The sequence below is a fragment of the Capricornis sumatraensis genome, chromosome 9 (assembly GCF_032405125.1).
Source record: "Capricornis sumatraensis isolate serow.1 chromosome 9, serow.2, whole genome shotgun sequence".
Classification (NCBI taxonomy): domain Eukaryota; kingdom Metazoa; phylum Chordata; class Mammalia; order Artiodactyla; family Bovidae; genus Capricornis; species Capricornis sumatraensis.
This window is the reverse complement of record NC_091077.1, coordinates 87,695,958-87,708,871: the sequence shown is the minus strand read 5'-3', so window position 1 is coordinate 87,708,871 and position 12,914 is coordinate 87,695,958. Positions and strand designations below refer to the sequence as shown.

At 37.0% G+C, this 12,914-nt stretch overlaps 1 protein-coding gene across 5 annotated transcripts in view; it reads left to right on the top strand.

Annotated features, from left to right (window-relative positions):
* The first annotated feature begins 320 nt into the window (after nt 1–320).
* Nucleotides 321–12,914, top strand: part of MEF2C (myocyte enhancer factor 2C) — a 103,695-nt gene continuing 91,101 nt past the window's right edge. For all 5 annotated transcript variants that reach the window (XM_068980805.1, XM_068980803.1, XM_068980801.1 and 2 more), the window contains exons 1-2: nt 321–443; nt 2,209–2,401. In XM_068980805.1, coding sequence (XP_068836906.1) covers nt 2,348–2,401 — 54 coding nt within the window. In that variant the 5' untranslated portion in view covers nt 321–443; nt 2,209–2,347. The remainder of the gene's footprint in view (nt 444–2,208; nt 2,402–12,914) is intronic.

Genomic DNA, 12,914 nt, shown 5'->3' with positions numbered 1-12,914 from the left:
TTGCTCTGCTCTTTTTAAGAAATGTCCCTTGTTTCAAAGTTGTGAAATATGGGGTGGTGAGATGGAAGAACTCTCCTAAGTTTGATTCATCAGGAGCTCTGTCCTTTGAGGAGACTCTTCTCCAGGGATGTTTCTCTACTCGTTTGGTTATTTGTATTTTGAAATCAGAATCTGCAGAGGTTCTCATCTTCCCCACCTCGTTCCACTCTCTAATCTGTTCACCCTGACCTTCCACCTTAAAGTGAATAAGCGCTTAGGCAGGCATAGTCCTGTAAGCCGATAGTGCCACCGGCCTCAGCTCAATGAAAGAAAGGAAATTGTCCCATATGCATTTGCTGTGGATTCATGGGTTGGCTTTTCTGTGACCGAGGAAGCCTGCTTGTCTCTTTGGGGTCTTGCACATGCATGGGAAATACCATTCTAACGTGCTGCTTGCTTCTAAGGTAAGACTGTAGGAAACACAGGAAAATTGTCCAGTTGAGTGATATTTTAGACTGACTCTAAAAATAGATGGACAGTGTTTGGCAATAGTGAATATGCAGTTGTTCTTTGTGGATTTTTCATATTTTAATGTAATTTTTAATGTATCTTGTAGCTAATTTTTTCCTGTCTGTCCAAATGTGTGTTATTTATATAACTCTAAAACTTTGAACTACTTCCAACATTCAAAATTACTGCTGGAGTAATCATTTTGATGAGCTCTGTGTGGTCGTGAAATTACTCAACATATATATATATATATTCTCAGAGGCAGAACTGAGCTGTAGTTTCATAGAAGGCATTGGGAAAAAGAGAATGGATAGTCTTAGTATTTAAGCAGCACTTAATCCACCAGAACTAATTATATCATAATAGCTTCTGCAATTAGATAATCACAGAAAACTTAAAAAAAATTTATTCAAGGTGATAAAGAATTTAGAAATTAAATTAAAGAAATCAAAAGACAGCTAATGTGATCAGACCAAGTGTGCAACAGTTCCAATTCCTATTCCAATAACTTTGAATTGGAGCCAAATAATCTATTAAATAGCCAGGACATGGGCTTAATGTTACATAATACATGTGGGAATTTATCAGGTCGGTTGTCAGACACCAACTAAAATAAACAGGGAAACTCTGAGCAACATGTTAAGTATTTGCATTCTTTGAGGGAAGAAGGGATAAAATGATTAAAGCTGTTGCTTGCAAATTAAGAAGCCATTTGTGGAATGCCTGTTTTTTTAACTTCCACATTTCACAGCAATTCACTTTCACTCAAATATTTTCAGATATAATTTAAACAAAGAAGAATACTTGCAATACCCTGGATTCTCTGGATTTATCTTACATTATCAATGATCACTTCTCTCATTTTATTTCATGGCCTAAGATATCCAGTATATAATTTTGTATCTTACTACCCAAAAAGATATCATATGTCTTCTTAAAATATTTAAAAATAGGGAACTGACAGCTTATAGTCATAAATGGAATAATACTCTAATTTTTGCACCATTTCTTTCTTTTCTGTGAAAGATTATCTTTTTTGATTCTTGTATTCAAGATATAGCTTAAGGGCTTTCAAAAGGAAAAGATCTCACAGCTGATAGCTGCTTGTTATGTAAGATTAAATATCCCACATTATTTTTACAGTGTTCCCATTACAGTGACTTTTTAAAAGTAAGATTAAAAGATTTAGATTTAAATTAGTTGACATTTACATATATCAAATAGCGCTTTCATAATAGTCCATCCTATTTGCATAACGAGGGACGTTATCACCTCTGCTGTCAAAACATGAGATTGTTTTCCCTTCAGAAATGAATTAGCTGCCCTACTTAGCATACACAGGTACATAAAGGTTCATTAACTCTCTGATTTAGGTAATTTTTCATAACAGAAGGGTAAAAATAGTCACCTAATTTCATTAAAAAAATACTAAGAAACTCTTTGCAAAAGATATATTTCAAGTGTTGGGCTTTAAAGAATAGTTTTCATCATTTAAATGACGTTAAATTACTTACAAGAGTCTTTTAATTATAAAAACAAACCATTTCTACTTGATATGCTCCTGCGTGTGATATATCATGTACTTTTAATAAATACTTATTTTCTGTTCATTTGATTTGTTTAGTTCCACAGAATTAAAAAAAAAAATAGAATGTGACAGTTCTTATGGAAGTGGCTTGCTATTAAAGTAGTGCTTGATCTCTGTCTTTTGTTCAGCAGGAACGAACGCAGGAATTTGGGAACTGAGCAGCGCAAGTGCTGAAGAAGGAGATTTGTTTGGAGGAAACAGGAAAGAGAAAGAAAAGGAAGGAAAAAATACATAATTTCAGGGACGAGAGAGAGAAGAAAGACGGGGACTATGGGGAGAAAAAAGATTCAGATTACGAGGATTATGGATGAACGTAACAGACAGGTGAGTGGGGTAAACTTTTTTGGTATTATTATTTACATGGACTGTTTATTACATTTTTCCTCCCAGATACATTAAGGGTATTGAAAGCATTTTGAGCTTACCCATTAAGAAAAGATTTAGTGAGTTAAATGTGGTCTGTTTAAGTGCTAATATTCTCTTATATGTACAGGGTAAAAATCATCCTGTGGGTAAAAAATATACTTTACACATTCATGATTATTCACCTTCTACTTCAACATTAATTTTAAATAAGAGCTGCATTTGTGTAACATAAATAGCTTAATAATTGAGTTAATAAGCATAATATTGCTCTACTGCACGCATCACCAAATAAAGATATTCTTAGATTCGTGGGAATGAGGCCTTTTGTGGTCCTCCACCTAAAGGTTTATAATATGGGCTAAATATCCTGTATAAAAATAGTTTTTATTCTGTTCACAGTGAAAGAGACTTTGAAATACATTCAAAATATTTAACATTGTGCTAACAACAACAAAGAAGATGCCCCCACAAAATATTAGCACCTTCAAACATACAGGCAAGAACCATCAGTTAATCCATACCATTTCCTTTAAACCCTTGAGTTTTATAAGCCTAGAGGCACCTGATGTTATAATTTGCTTTTAGAACTCCAGTGATACCTTTATGATACAATTAATCTATGGTAAAGACTTTATGCATCCAAGTGCTCTATTCAGCAAAGACTTGTATATTATGAATATTTGTGATTTGACTCTATTTTTCTTCACGCTTGGGGAGAGCACATTTAGTTAGGCGAAGTAAGACTAGCTGCATGACCAAGATGGAGCTGCATTTAAACAGCTTTTACTAAAGTGACCCTTATTTTCCATTGGTTTCCCATGTATCTCCTAATCACTTCCCCATGATTTATCATCCCTTGAAGCTCCAACCATCTTTCCTTTGTTAAAAAGAGTATATAAGCTCCAATGTCTAACTGCTTCTTTGAGTTTCATTTCTTTTCTGTGAGCCCCTGTGATTAGTGTCAATGTATTCGTCATTCGCTCAGTCATGTCTGACTCTTTGTGACCCCGTGGACTACAGCCCGCCAGGCTCCTCTGTCCATGGAATTCAGACAAGAACACTGGAGTGGGTAGCCATTCCGTTCTCCAGGGGATCTTCCTGACCCAGGGATAGAACCTGGGTCTCCTGCATTGCAGGCAGATTCTTTACTGTTTGTGCCACCAGGGAAGCCCCCTTTTAATACAGAAATATTAATAAATTTGTTATTTTTCTTCAAAAAAAGAATAGTTGGGTGCTTTGTTAATGTTAAATTAACATTAGGATGGATGCAACCAATAACAGATACCAGTTCTAAGAGACAGTACTGCCAGATTCCAACCACTGCAGTGGATAATGGAACCTACAGAACAGACGTTCCTCGACCCTGGGGGAGGAGAGTGTCTTGCCTGTTGCCCATTGAAAGCTAAGAGGACAGCCTTCGGGAAGCCCCGCCAGACTGTAATTTCCCCCAGATAAAAATGTTCTTTTTTCTCTGCTGTGCCTTTCTGTCTTCTTGGACCTTCAAGTGAGACTAGAACTTATTTGTGCTTTAAAACTATTTATTGCTTCTTGTGTAAATTATAATGAATGCAAGTTGTTATTTATACCGTCAAAGCCAGTATGCCATTAAGTGATAAAGAAACTTTTGAGATTTTCAGGTTTATACTCCTTTAAATTACTGTGTTTAAGGTACATATGACTTGAACTATTTTTGGTGAAAATTGAGCTAAAGGACAAATAATGCTAAGATTTATGATGGATTCCTTCAGTATTTTCCTAAACATTGTTTACTGCTATGGGTCAAGCCAAAAAGCAATAATTCTGTCAATATTAAAAAAAAAAAACCACAGTATTTTTAATTGATTTATAGCTTGAAATTGAAATTAAGACTGAAGTAATGACCATCATATACCACTAACTGTTTAGACCTTACTGTTTGGGCTAGCACCTATTTGGGGGACAGTCAAAAATATATATGAATTAGCATCTACACTTTATTAATAATACCAGGTAATATGGGGGTTCATGAAATTTATAGTATCTTCTTTCTGCTTACAAAGACAAAAGAAAGTTTTTGCAGGTTGAAGTCATGAGTTTTCATTATGCTTTATAAAGAAATACGAAGCTCACATAAGCATGCAAGAATGTTAAAACACTAACTGTTGAGCTACAAGTGACCGTTTCTTCATAATTTAAATATAGCTGCATCTACAATTGCTATCACTCTCACCAATATTAGAAGTCATGATAACTTTTAAGAGAATAGAATGTATTTAAATTCAGTTTAATTAGTCTTATCTTTTTTAATCCTGAAGACTAATTCCTTGCTTTTATTCTATAGAATGTAGGATCTAGGTGGTCTTTACTTAAGACCTTCCTAATGGCTCAGAAGGTCAGGAATCCATCTGCAATGCAAGGAGACATGGGTTTGATCCCTGGGTCGGGAAGATCCCCTGGAGAAGGAAATGGCAACCCACTCCTGTCTTCTTGCCTGGAAAATTCCATGGACAAGGAGCCTGGTAGACTGCAGTCCATGGGGTGGCAAAGAGCCAGACATCCAGACATGACTAAGCACACGAGCACATATATACACCGTCTTTTCTTCAGTCTTTAGGTTCAGTTGGCCTTGTGATTCAGTACTCTTAAATAGAATTAGTAATATTGAAAACTTCCGTGTTTCAGTATATTTCAGTGATTATTGTAAATGGCTATTGACAATCTTAAACAGCCATCTTACTTAAAAACAGTCATCTGCGTGCCTCTCGTCTACTGCGAGAGTGATCGTAAGAGCCGTTTGGGAGAGAGCCTAGAAGATGTAGGTCACTTCTAATAATCAGCACCAGCAAATCTGCAACAGCGTGTCGTCCAAAGTGAGGAGACACCCCTAACCTAGGCTCCCTTTAAAGTGCATGTTCAGATGTTGAAAAGAAAAGCATTCACTGCTTTGCCCTTTTGGAAGCTTCCCCCCACTGTAGACTCCTTAATAGAACTTCATACAATAGCTCACTGTCATCTTTTCTCAAAAGCAGTAAAAGCCTGCCCTGCCGTCACAGGTGTTTATTTGGCTATACAGAACAGGGTGTGTTTTTACAGAATAAGAAATACTGGCTTAAAGTGTGAAATGAAATATTACAGAGCTGATGTGATAAGTTGTATATCATTAAGAAATAAAACTGTGGGAAAACAGAGCGGCTGACTGTTTAAATTGAATTTTGCCCTTTGTTTTTCATTATGGCAGTAGGCAACAGCTAAAATTCAGGAACTCTGATTATGTACATAAAATAGTTTAGGGGAGGGAAAAAGTAACAGCTTGTTTTTTTTTTAATTTTCCAGAGTCTCCAAGTTTATGAAAAGCACTAATTTCTCAATCTCTAACCTAAACAAGGTGATTTCTTAAGCTACTATATAAAACTAAAATCATGAATTGTCAATTTGTCTCCCAGAAGTTTTCAAATACTTTGAAAGTAGCTACATGTACCAAGAACTACATATTCCATTTAATCCTCATTAATTCCATTTACAGCTGAATAATTCATTTATTTATTAAGTCAGCAAATATCATTTGTTTGCAACCTGCCTAACATAAAGTGCTCAGTGATAAGCCAATTGAATCTTATTCAGCTTATTGTCTGCTGTAGAAGTCAGCAGCCTGGTTCTGTAAAGGTCCAGAGAGCAAATATTTTTGACCTTGTGAACCACGCAATCTCTGTCTCGGATGCTCAGTTCTACCCTTGGAGTGAAAGCGGCAAAGGACAACACGTACATGAATTTTAATGTGTCTGTGTTTGAATAAAACTTTACTGGCAAAAACGGGAGGCAGACAGGATTGGCCTGTGGGCCTAGTCGGATGAACCAGACGTGAGATATGCAAATTTATAACAAAAATTTGGTTCACATGTGTTATGAATGAAACTACCCAAATGCTATGAAAGAAGAACAGGAGGTGCTTTATTTAGATTGGGGGTGGGAGAAAGGCTTCCCTGAGGAAACGCTGAAAGATGGGAGCAAAGAGGTGTTTCAGAGTTCGGCAGGAGACAGCATTCCAGAGAGAACAGTGTTTGCAAAGCTCCTTGAGAAAGGGAAGAGCTGGCTGAGGAGTTGAAGGAATGCCCCAAGGAACTTACTTGAGTCTCATCTCATCCTTTAGAGAGATGAGAGAAAAGGTTTAAATGCTAGGCAGGGCCCAGATCATGCAGAGCTTTGAAGTCAGAGAGTTAACACTGGGAGGTGGCCAGGATTTGAGCCCAAATCTTTCAGAGTCAAAAACAAAGTAAGCTGTTTTTCAGTTACGTCATGCTGTGTTCTGTATAAGATAATGGCTTAGAGCATAGGTTTATGTCATCACTTTCTCCCACTACATACATCATCCTGCGTCCAGCATATCATGGTAAAGAGCATAGTTTTTAGAGACACATAAACCTTGCTCTGGCCTGAGTTCTGCCTGCTACTAGCTGTGTGACCCTCCAGCAAGTAACTTGACCCCTCAGAGCCTTGCTTCCCTCATCAGCAGAGGGAAAGATAGAAAAATAGTACCTGCTTCATTGGGTCATTGAAATAATTAAACTGGGGGATAAATGTAAAGCACCTAGCGTGTGATGAGTGCCCGAGAAATTTACCTATTAGTTATCCCTGTTAAGACTCGAGGTCTTTGAACCATTAGTTATTATAGATAATGTGATTTCTGTCAAAACAACTCCTGTGCTGTGTAGCACCCTAAAGAATGGTACCTGAACCTTCAAGTGGATTGTTACCCACTTGAAAGGGTATCAGGGAGATGGAAGGAAAAGTGGAACACAGTAGAGCATGTATGCATGCTTACAACTCTTTGTGACCCCATGGCCCACCAAGCTCCTCTGTTCATGGGATTTTCCAGGCATTAATACTAGAGTGGGTTGGTCCTTTCCGACCTAGGGATCAAACCTGAGTCTCTTGCTTCTCCTGCACAGACAGGCAGATTCTTTTACCACTGTGCCAGCAGGGGAGCCCGAAACAGAGTAGAGTTGGGGCACAAAGGAGCCTTTGGAAGCTAACAAGGGGCAAGAGAATCATTTCTAAGCAAGAGCCAGGATGGCAGAGGATGGCTAGTGAGCAGGAAGAAAAATCACACAGAACATTTGTAGGGCAGGGCTCGTGCCAAGGATGGGGAAAAGTAATTTCCCAATTTCTTATGCTTGTGGGACTTACTTTCAAATGTATGTTCCTGACCAAATTATTCTGAACTACTTGTCACCATTTTTATCACGTCTAGCTTGCAGCTTATTCTCACACTACAATTTCAAGTCTCTCCACCTGCATTTTTTGTTCTTACCTGTGAGTTACCTTCATCAATTAGGCAATAATCTTAGCCTCCTTCATATGGTACCAGTTGTTACTGTGCTTCTGAAACAGCCAGATTTTTAAATGAGTTTTGTCCTCATGTGACTCTTTCTGCAAACAGAATATACTTAGAAATCTGTTATATGTTACATCAAGAAAAAGGATATATGAAAATCAGGCATGCTTAACCTAAACCTGTTTACTTAATGTGTTTGTATTTAAAAATTTCAGCTTTTCCACTTTGAGAGGATAGGAGAGACACACACCCAAATTTATTTGTATGACTTGTTCTAAAGAAGATATTTACATATTTGAGTAACTACCAGAGAGAAATATTTGCCAAAGAACCCAGTTACGACCTAATATAGTAAATTAAGGCATAAAGATTATTAAATGTCTTAAATTCTTTTCTTCCATCAGACCTGGCACAATAACAGTTTTTGCCAGCAAACAAAATTTCAGGTAATTATCAGTGCAATATCTGGAGCACAAATTAAAGACAATTAGCAACATTCTCCTGCTAATAGAATTCCAGGAGAATCCCCTTATGACTAAAGGGGATTAGTCATAGCTGTTACATTTTGTAACTTTTTCCCTTTTCTTATGTCCCTATCTTCATTTCCGTACATGACTTATGATTATTTTAAGTGGGCTCAGAAAAAGAAAAAACTAAAGAAATATGTTCAGTGTAGATGCAGTCTCTGACAATTTCTACGTACTGAGGTTTTTAAACTAAACCTGAAATTTTCTAAACTAAACTGAAAAAAAAAAAAAAAGAGGTGCATTGATTTTCTCAAATGACTCTTTTTTAAAAAACGAAGTTTTACTCCTTAATTTTCCTAGTTTTTCTCTATTTTAGGTTCTTAAAATTTTAACTAAAATTTTCAATGGAATTTTTACTGTAATGTTCTTTCAAGGTAATATCCAGAATATCAGGGAATAAAAAGGCTAATTATGGTACTAAACTTGAGAGTTGCAGCCTACTAACCTAATATAAAATTTATTGAAGTTGAGATAGATTCAATCTTTAAATGTGAGGAATTGGATAACATAGAAATACAAATAAATTGCTTCAAGAAAATTTTTTTTTGATAAATTCTAAGCCAAGAGTTAGAAGAGAGTCATCCAAGCACACTTTTCTTCTATCATCTTCACAAACAGAACTTCCAGACTTGTCAGTTGCTTGTATGCATGTCAAGCAAATACAAATTATTTGAGAGGAAACTATGCTTTAAATACAAAAGAAGCATTATCCATGTTAGACGGTGAATATCTGGAACCTTTTTTTCAAATTAAGTGATTAAAAAGTTCAATCAGTGCCAAAGTATTGTGTTTTTTTAAATCTCTAAATCCAGAATAAACCTGGAAATAACTCATGATGGTGATGATGATACCACTTTTCCCTCAATACCATTTAACAGGTCACTGCTAAATTCATATTAAATTTTTTCATTAAACTGATTTTATAAAATGAGTCAGTACATAAAAGTAGGATATATCATGGCAATGCATTAGGACCCAGCAGTGCACCTCAGAATTCGATTGCAAGGTATTTTGATGCAGCCTGTGCATGCCTGCTCAGGGGTTCCCCGTGCATATAAATTAAATCACTCTTTTGTTATTCATAAAATCACCAAGAGGAAGAGTTGAAATTTTATCAGAGAGTTGAAATTAACTGGTGAGAGATTGAAAAAGAAAGCCAGAAGGGAAAAGTGACAAACTACTTCTGCAAGATTCCAAATCAAAGCAAGTGTAACCAAAGAGCTCAGATGTATGTTTAACAGCTGTGACATCAAGCCATTCCTTTCTGTTCTGTTCCTGTCAGTTTGAAAACAATTCACAAATGATCGCCCAGCTCTGTGGACGAATCACAGAGATAGTACACAGCACATTTTCTGTACATTCCATGTGGTGTGGGACATTTTACACTTTTATAGCTAGATCTGTTTCTTTATTGCCAAAAAATATTATCTGAACTGCCATGTAACCACTCATTAGTTTTTACTTCAGTGAGAAGTCCAAGAGAGCCCAAAATGTTCATAAGGAAAAGGGTAACTGTCTACTCTTGAATTCTATCTCTGGATTTAAGAACTAAGCTCTGAACTTGAGGGCTTCAAGACTTTTGCTGTTTCAGTTCTAATTTGTGTATCTCATACAATTTCCATTTAAAACTATAAAAAAATTTCAGTGCTTATATTTATCGTGTCTCACTCACTCTGGGTAGCAAGTTGGCACTGAATGGCACCTTCCATCTCTGAGTGCATGCACACATCATTCTGTGTGCTGCAAATGCCCCTGTGCTCTGCAAATGCACAAACTTTCTATGACATTATATTACTGAGAAACCAGCACTAAAAATATTAACATTATAAATAGACCATATATACGTCATAAACAAAGAAGTTTCTTCCAAACTGTAGATTAAAGAACATGTTGCTAATTGTTTCAAAAGCCTTGTACTTTGCAGTCTAGACTTCCTTTAAGATTGTAATTTATTCATTTAAAATGAGCTCCTTCAAAAATTATTATAGTAAAAGTATTTTTAAAGCTTACATCCCAGATAGTCTTACTGAAGACAGGTGGAACCCCCGCCCCCACCAAGAATAATGACTTTGTTTGAAAGGGGGGAAAAAAATAACAAGATAGTTAAAGTAAATGAAATTCCATAATGTGGAATATGTATTTGTGTTTCTTTTGAAATATGTTGGACCACTAATAGGAATAAGAGAACCACTCTAAATGTTTAGATATTTGACTTTTAATTTTAAGTTGGAACAGCTTAGCTTAAGAAATCACTAACATTTAAATAACATTTCAACAAATGTAACTGTTTGGAAACTACAACGGAGACAGCCTCCTGCCTTCTGTCTTCCAAGGATTGATTTGGAAGGCCCTGAGGGAGAAAATATTGGAGTTGGGAGGTAAAACTGAAGCCATTGTGGAAGGGAAGAAGTTACACTCTTCCTGTTATGACAGGAAACATAGACAAATGTGCTTCCTGAGCATTCGCTCAGCGGGGAATGAAGTAGTCTTTGACCTTTACCTTAGGTACATTCTGGCTTTGTTAAACTAGTAAACATGTTTTTGACCCCAAAATATTAATCTGGTTTATTTGATTCTTTTCAGACTCAAATGATATATTTCATGTATACAAGATAAAGAGAAATAAGCATTTGTTTCATGACTGCATCTGCAGATTGAATTTAGAATGTAAATCAGCCTCTTGAGAAACGAAGCAGACCTCAAGAGCATGTATTAAAAAATGTAAAACATATTGCATTATATCTAGTCTCTTTTTAAAATCCAAAACATTCTGAAGCTTGAAAGTGGACCACAATGCAATCTTTTAAATCCCAAGTGTAATCATTATAGCTTATCGTCTTCCTTGTCCTCATGTATATAAACATATCAGAAATCAGCCATGACAAGTTTTAAAACTCAGACTCTGCATTTGCTAATAGATACTCAAGTTTAACCCATGCTTTTATTACACTTCCTCAAAATAGCGTGCAAGGCACAAGATTTAAAGGCCCATTCTGAGGGTTGGGGTGTTGACTTAGGGTGAGGGGGTCTGTAGAGTTCTAAATTCCATACGCTGAGCCCCCCTATTTTAATCCTTTTATAGCGTTCAGAATTTTAGGAAGGATTGCCTGCAACCCTTTGGAAATCCTACTGCATTGCAGCAAAACGGGGCTCAATTTGCTGGAGGCTAACGAGGACAATAGTCCCCTTTGCAGCAGAACACACTGCTGTCTCATCCTCGCAAGTTATGCTGGAGGGTTACAAGCACATGGTAGCACTCTGCTTAAAAGAGTCCCTCTCTGCTCTTTAAAGAGCCTTTCATTTATGGTGGCAGGCCCCGTCATTGTATAAAGGAGCGCTTGTCTGGAACACAAGTCTGCAGTGGCCCTACTTCCTCCCACCGAAAGTAATCATCAGGCCTAAAGCTCGCAAGCCTTTCTAATGACAGACTGAATTAAACAAAATAAAATTGAAGAGGAAGACTTTAGAACAGTCACACCATTACTTACTGTCAGGAACAAGCCAGGGGAAGAAAAAGAGCATTTAAGAGGGCATTTCCCTTTTTTTTTTTTTTCAATTAAAGATTGTCGTGGCAGACTCTTGACTCCATCGCTAACCCTTTAAACACAGAGAAAGACCTAGATGCTCTCTGGATTAGAGAGCGCATTGTATCCGCCAACTGCCCATCTCATTCCTCATTAGTCACTCCATTTCCTTAACTGGGAGGAAGCGGAGAGATTCTCTAGGCTGTGGGTGAGGAGGGGTGGATCTAAAATATTTTCGTAAGATGACAGTTGTATTCATCGTGACTCTCTTTGGGAAAAACAAAACAAAACCTGATAAAACCTCAAAACTTTGAAAATAAAAGTAGCTGGGTTTATTAGTCCCAAACTATGAAACTACTATTACTTTATGAGTTGAAATGAGTAAAAAGTCCTCCACTCATTGAGCAGTTCAATTAAGATCAGAATGAAAAATTCTGATTGGTGGGAAGAAACACTGGAGATCCATAGATAAAGTCACCCTTGCTCCCCTGAAGCCATCTGAAGTCATTTAGAGTTAGGTCTCCATTATTCTCATAAATGTGAATAGCTGCTTTTTCCGAAGGTCTTTTTCCTTTCATTTATTCTTGCCTATAAGGTGCAAGGACTCTCACCGTTAAAATGTGGCAGGAAAGTTCTCCTGAGGTGACTTTATGAATGGAGTCAGGATTGGGAGGGTGAACAGAGGCCTGCGTGTGGCGTGGAGACTCATTATTAAATGCCCTTTCTGTTACCCAGTCGTCTAATTTCCCTGCCCTGTAGGAAATGACACAGGACTTGTCCTCTGTTTTAGAACTTGTTATTTACATTGACTGTGAGTAAATCAGAGACCCACCTCTTTTATTCCGGCCGTAAACAGGCTTGTATTTGCTACCAACCAAAATGCTTCTCATTTTGTGAAATTTAAATAAACATCCATAAATATAGAACGAGTGTGTGCCCGCTAGTGCATACGTGTGGTTCTCACTGGCTTTGGCGGTCCTGTCTGGAGGTCTGAGGACAGAGGTGGCTGTGGAGTCCACACAAAAGGAGCTTTGGTTTATTGTCAGAACCTAGAAACCAACTTCTCAGTGTTAGTATTTTAGTTTAATTTTTTTTTTTACTTTCGCCTA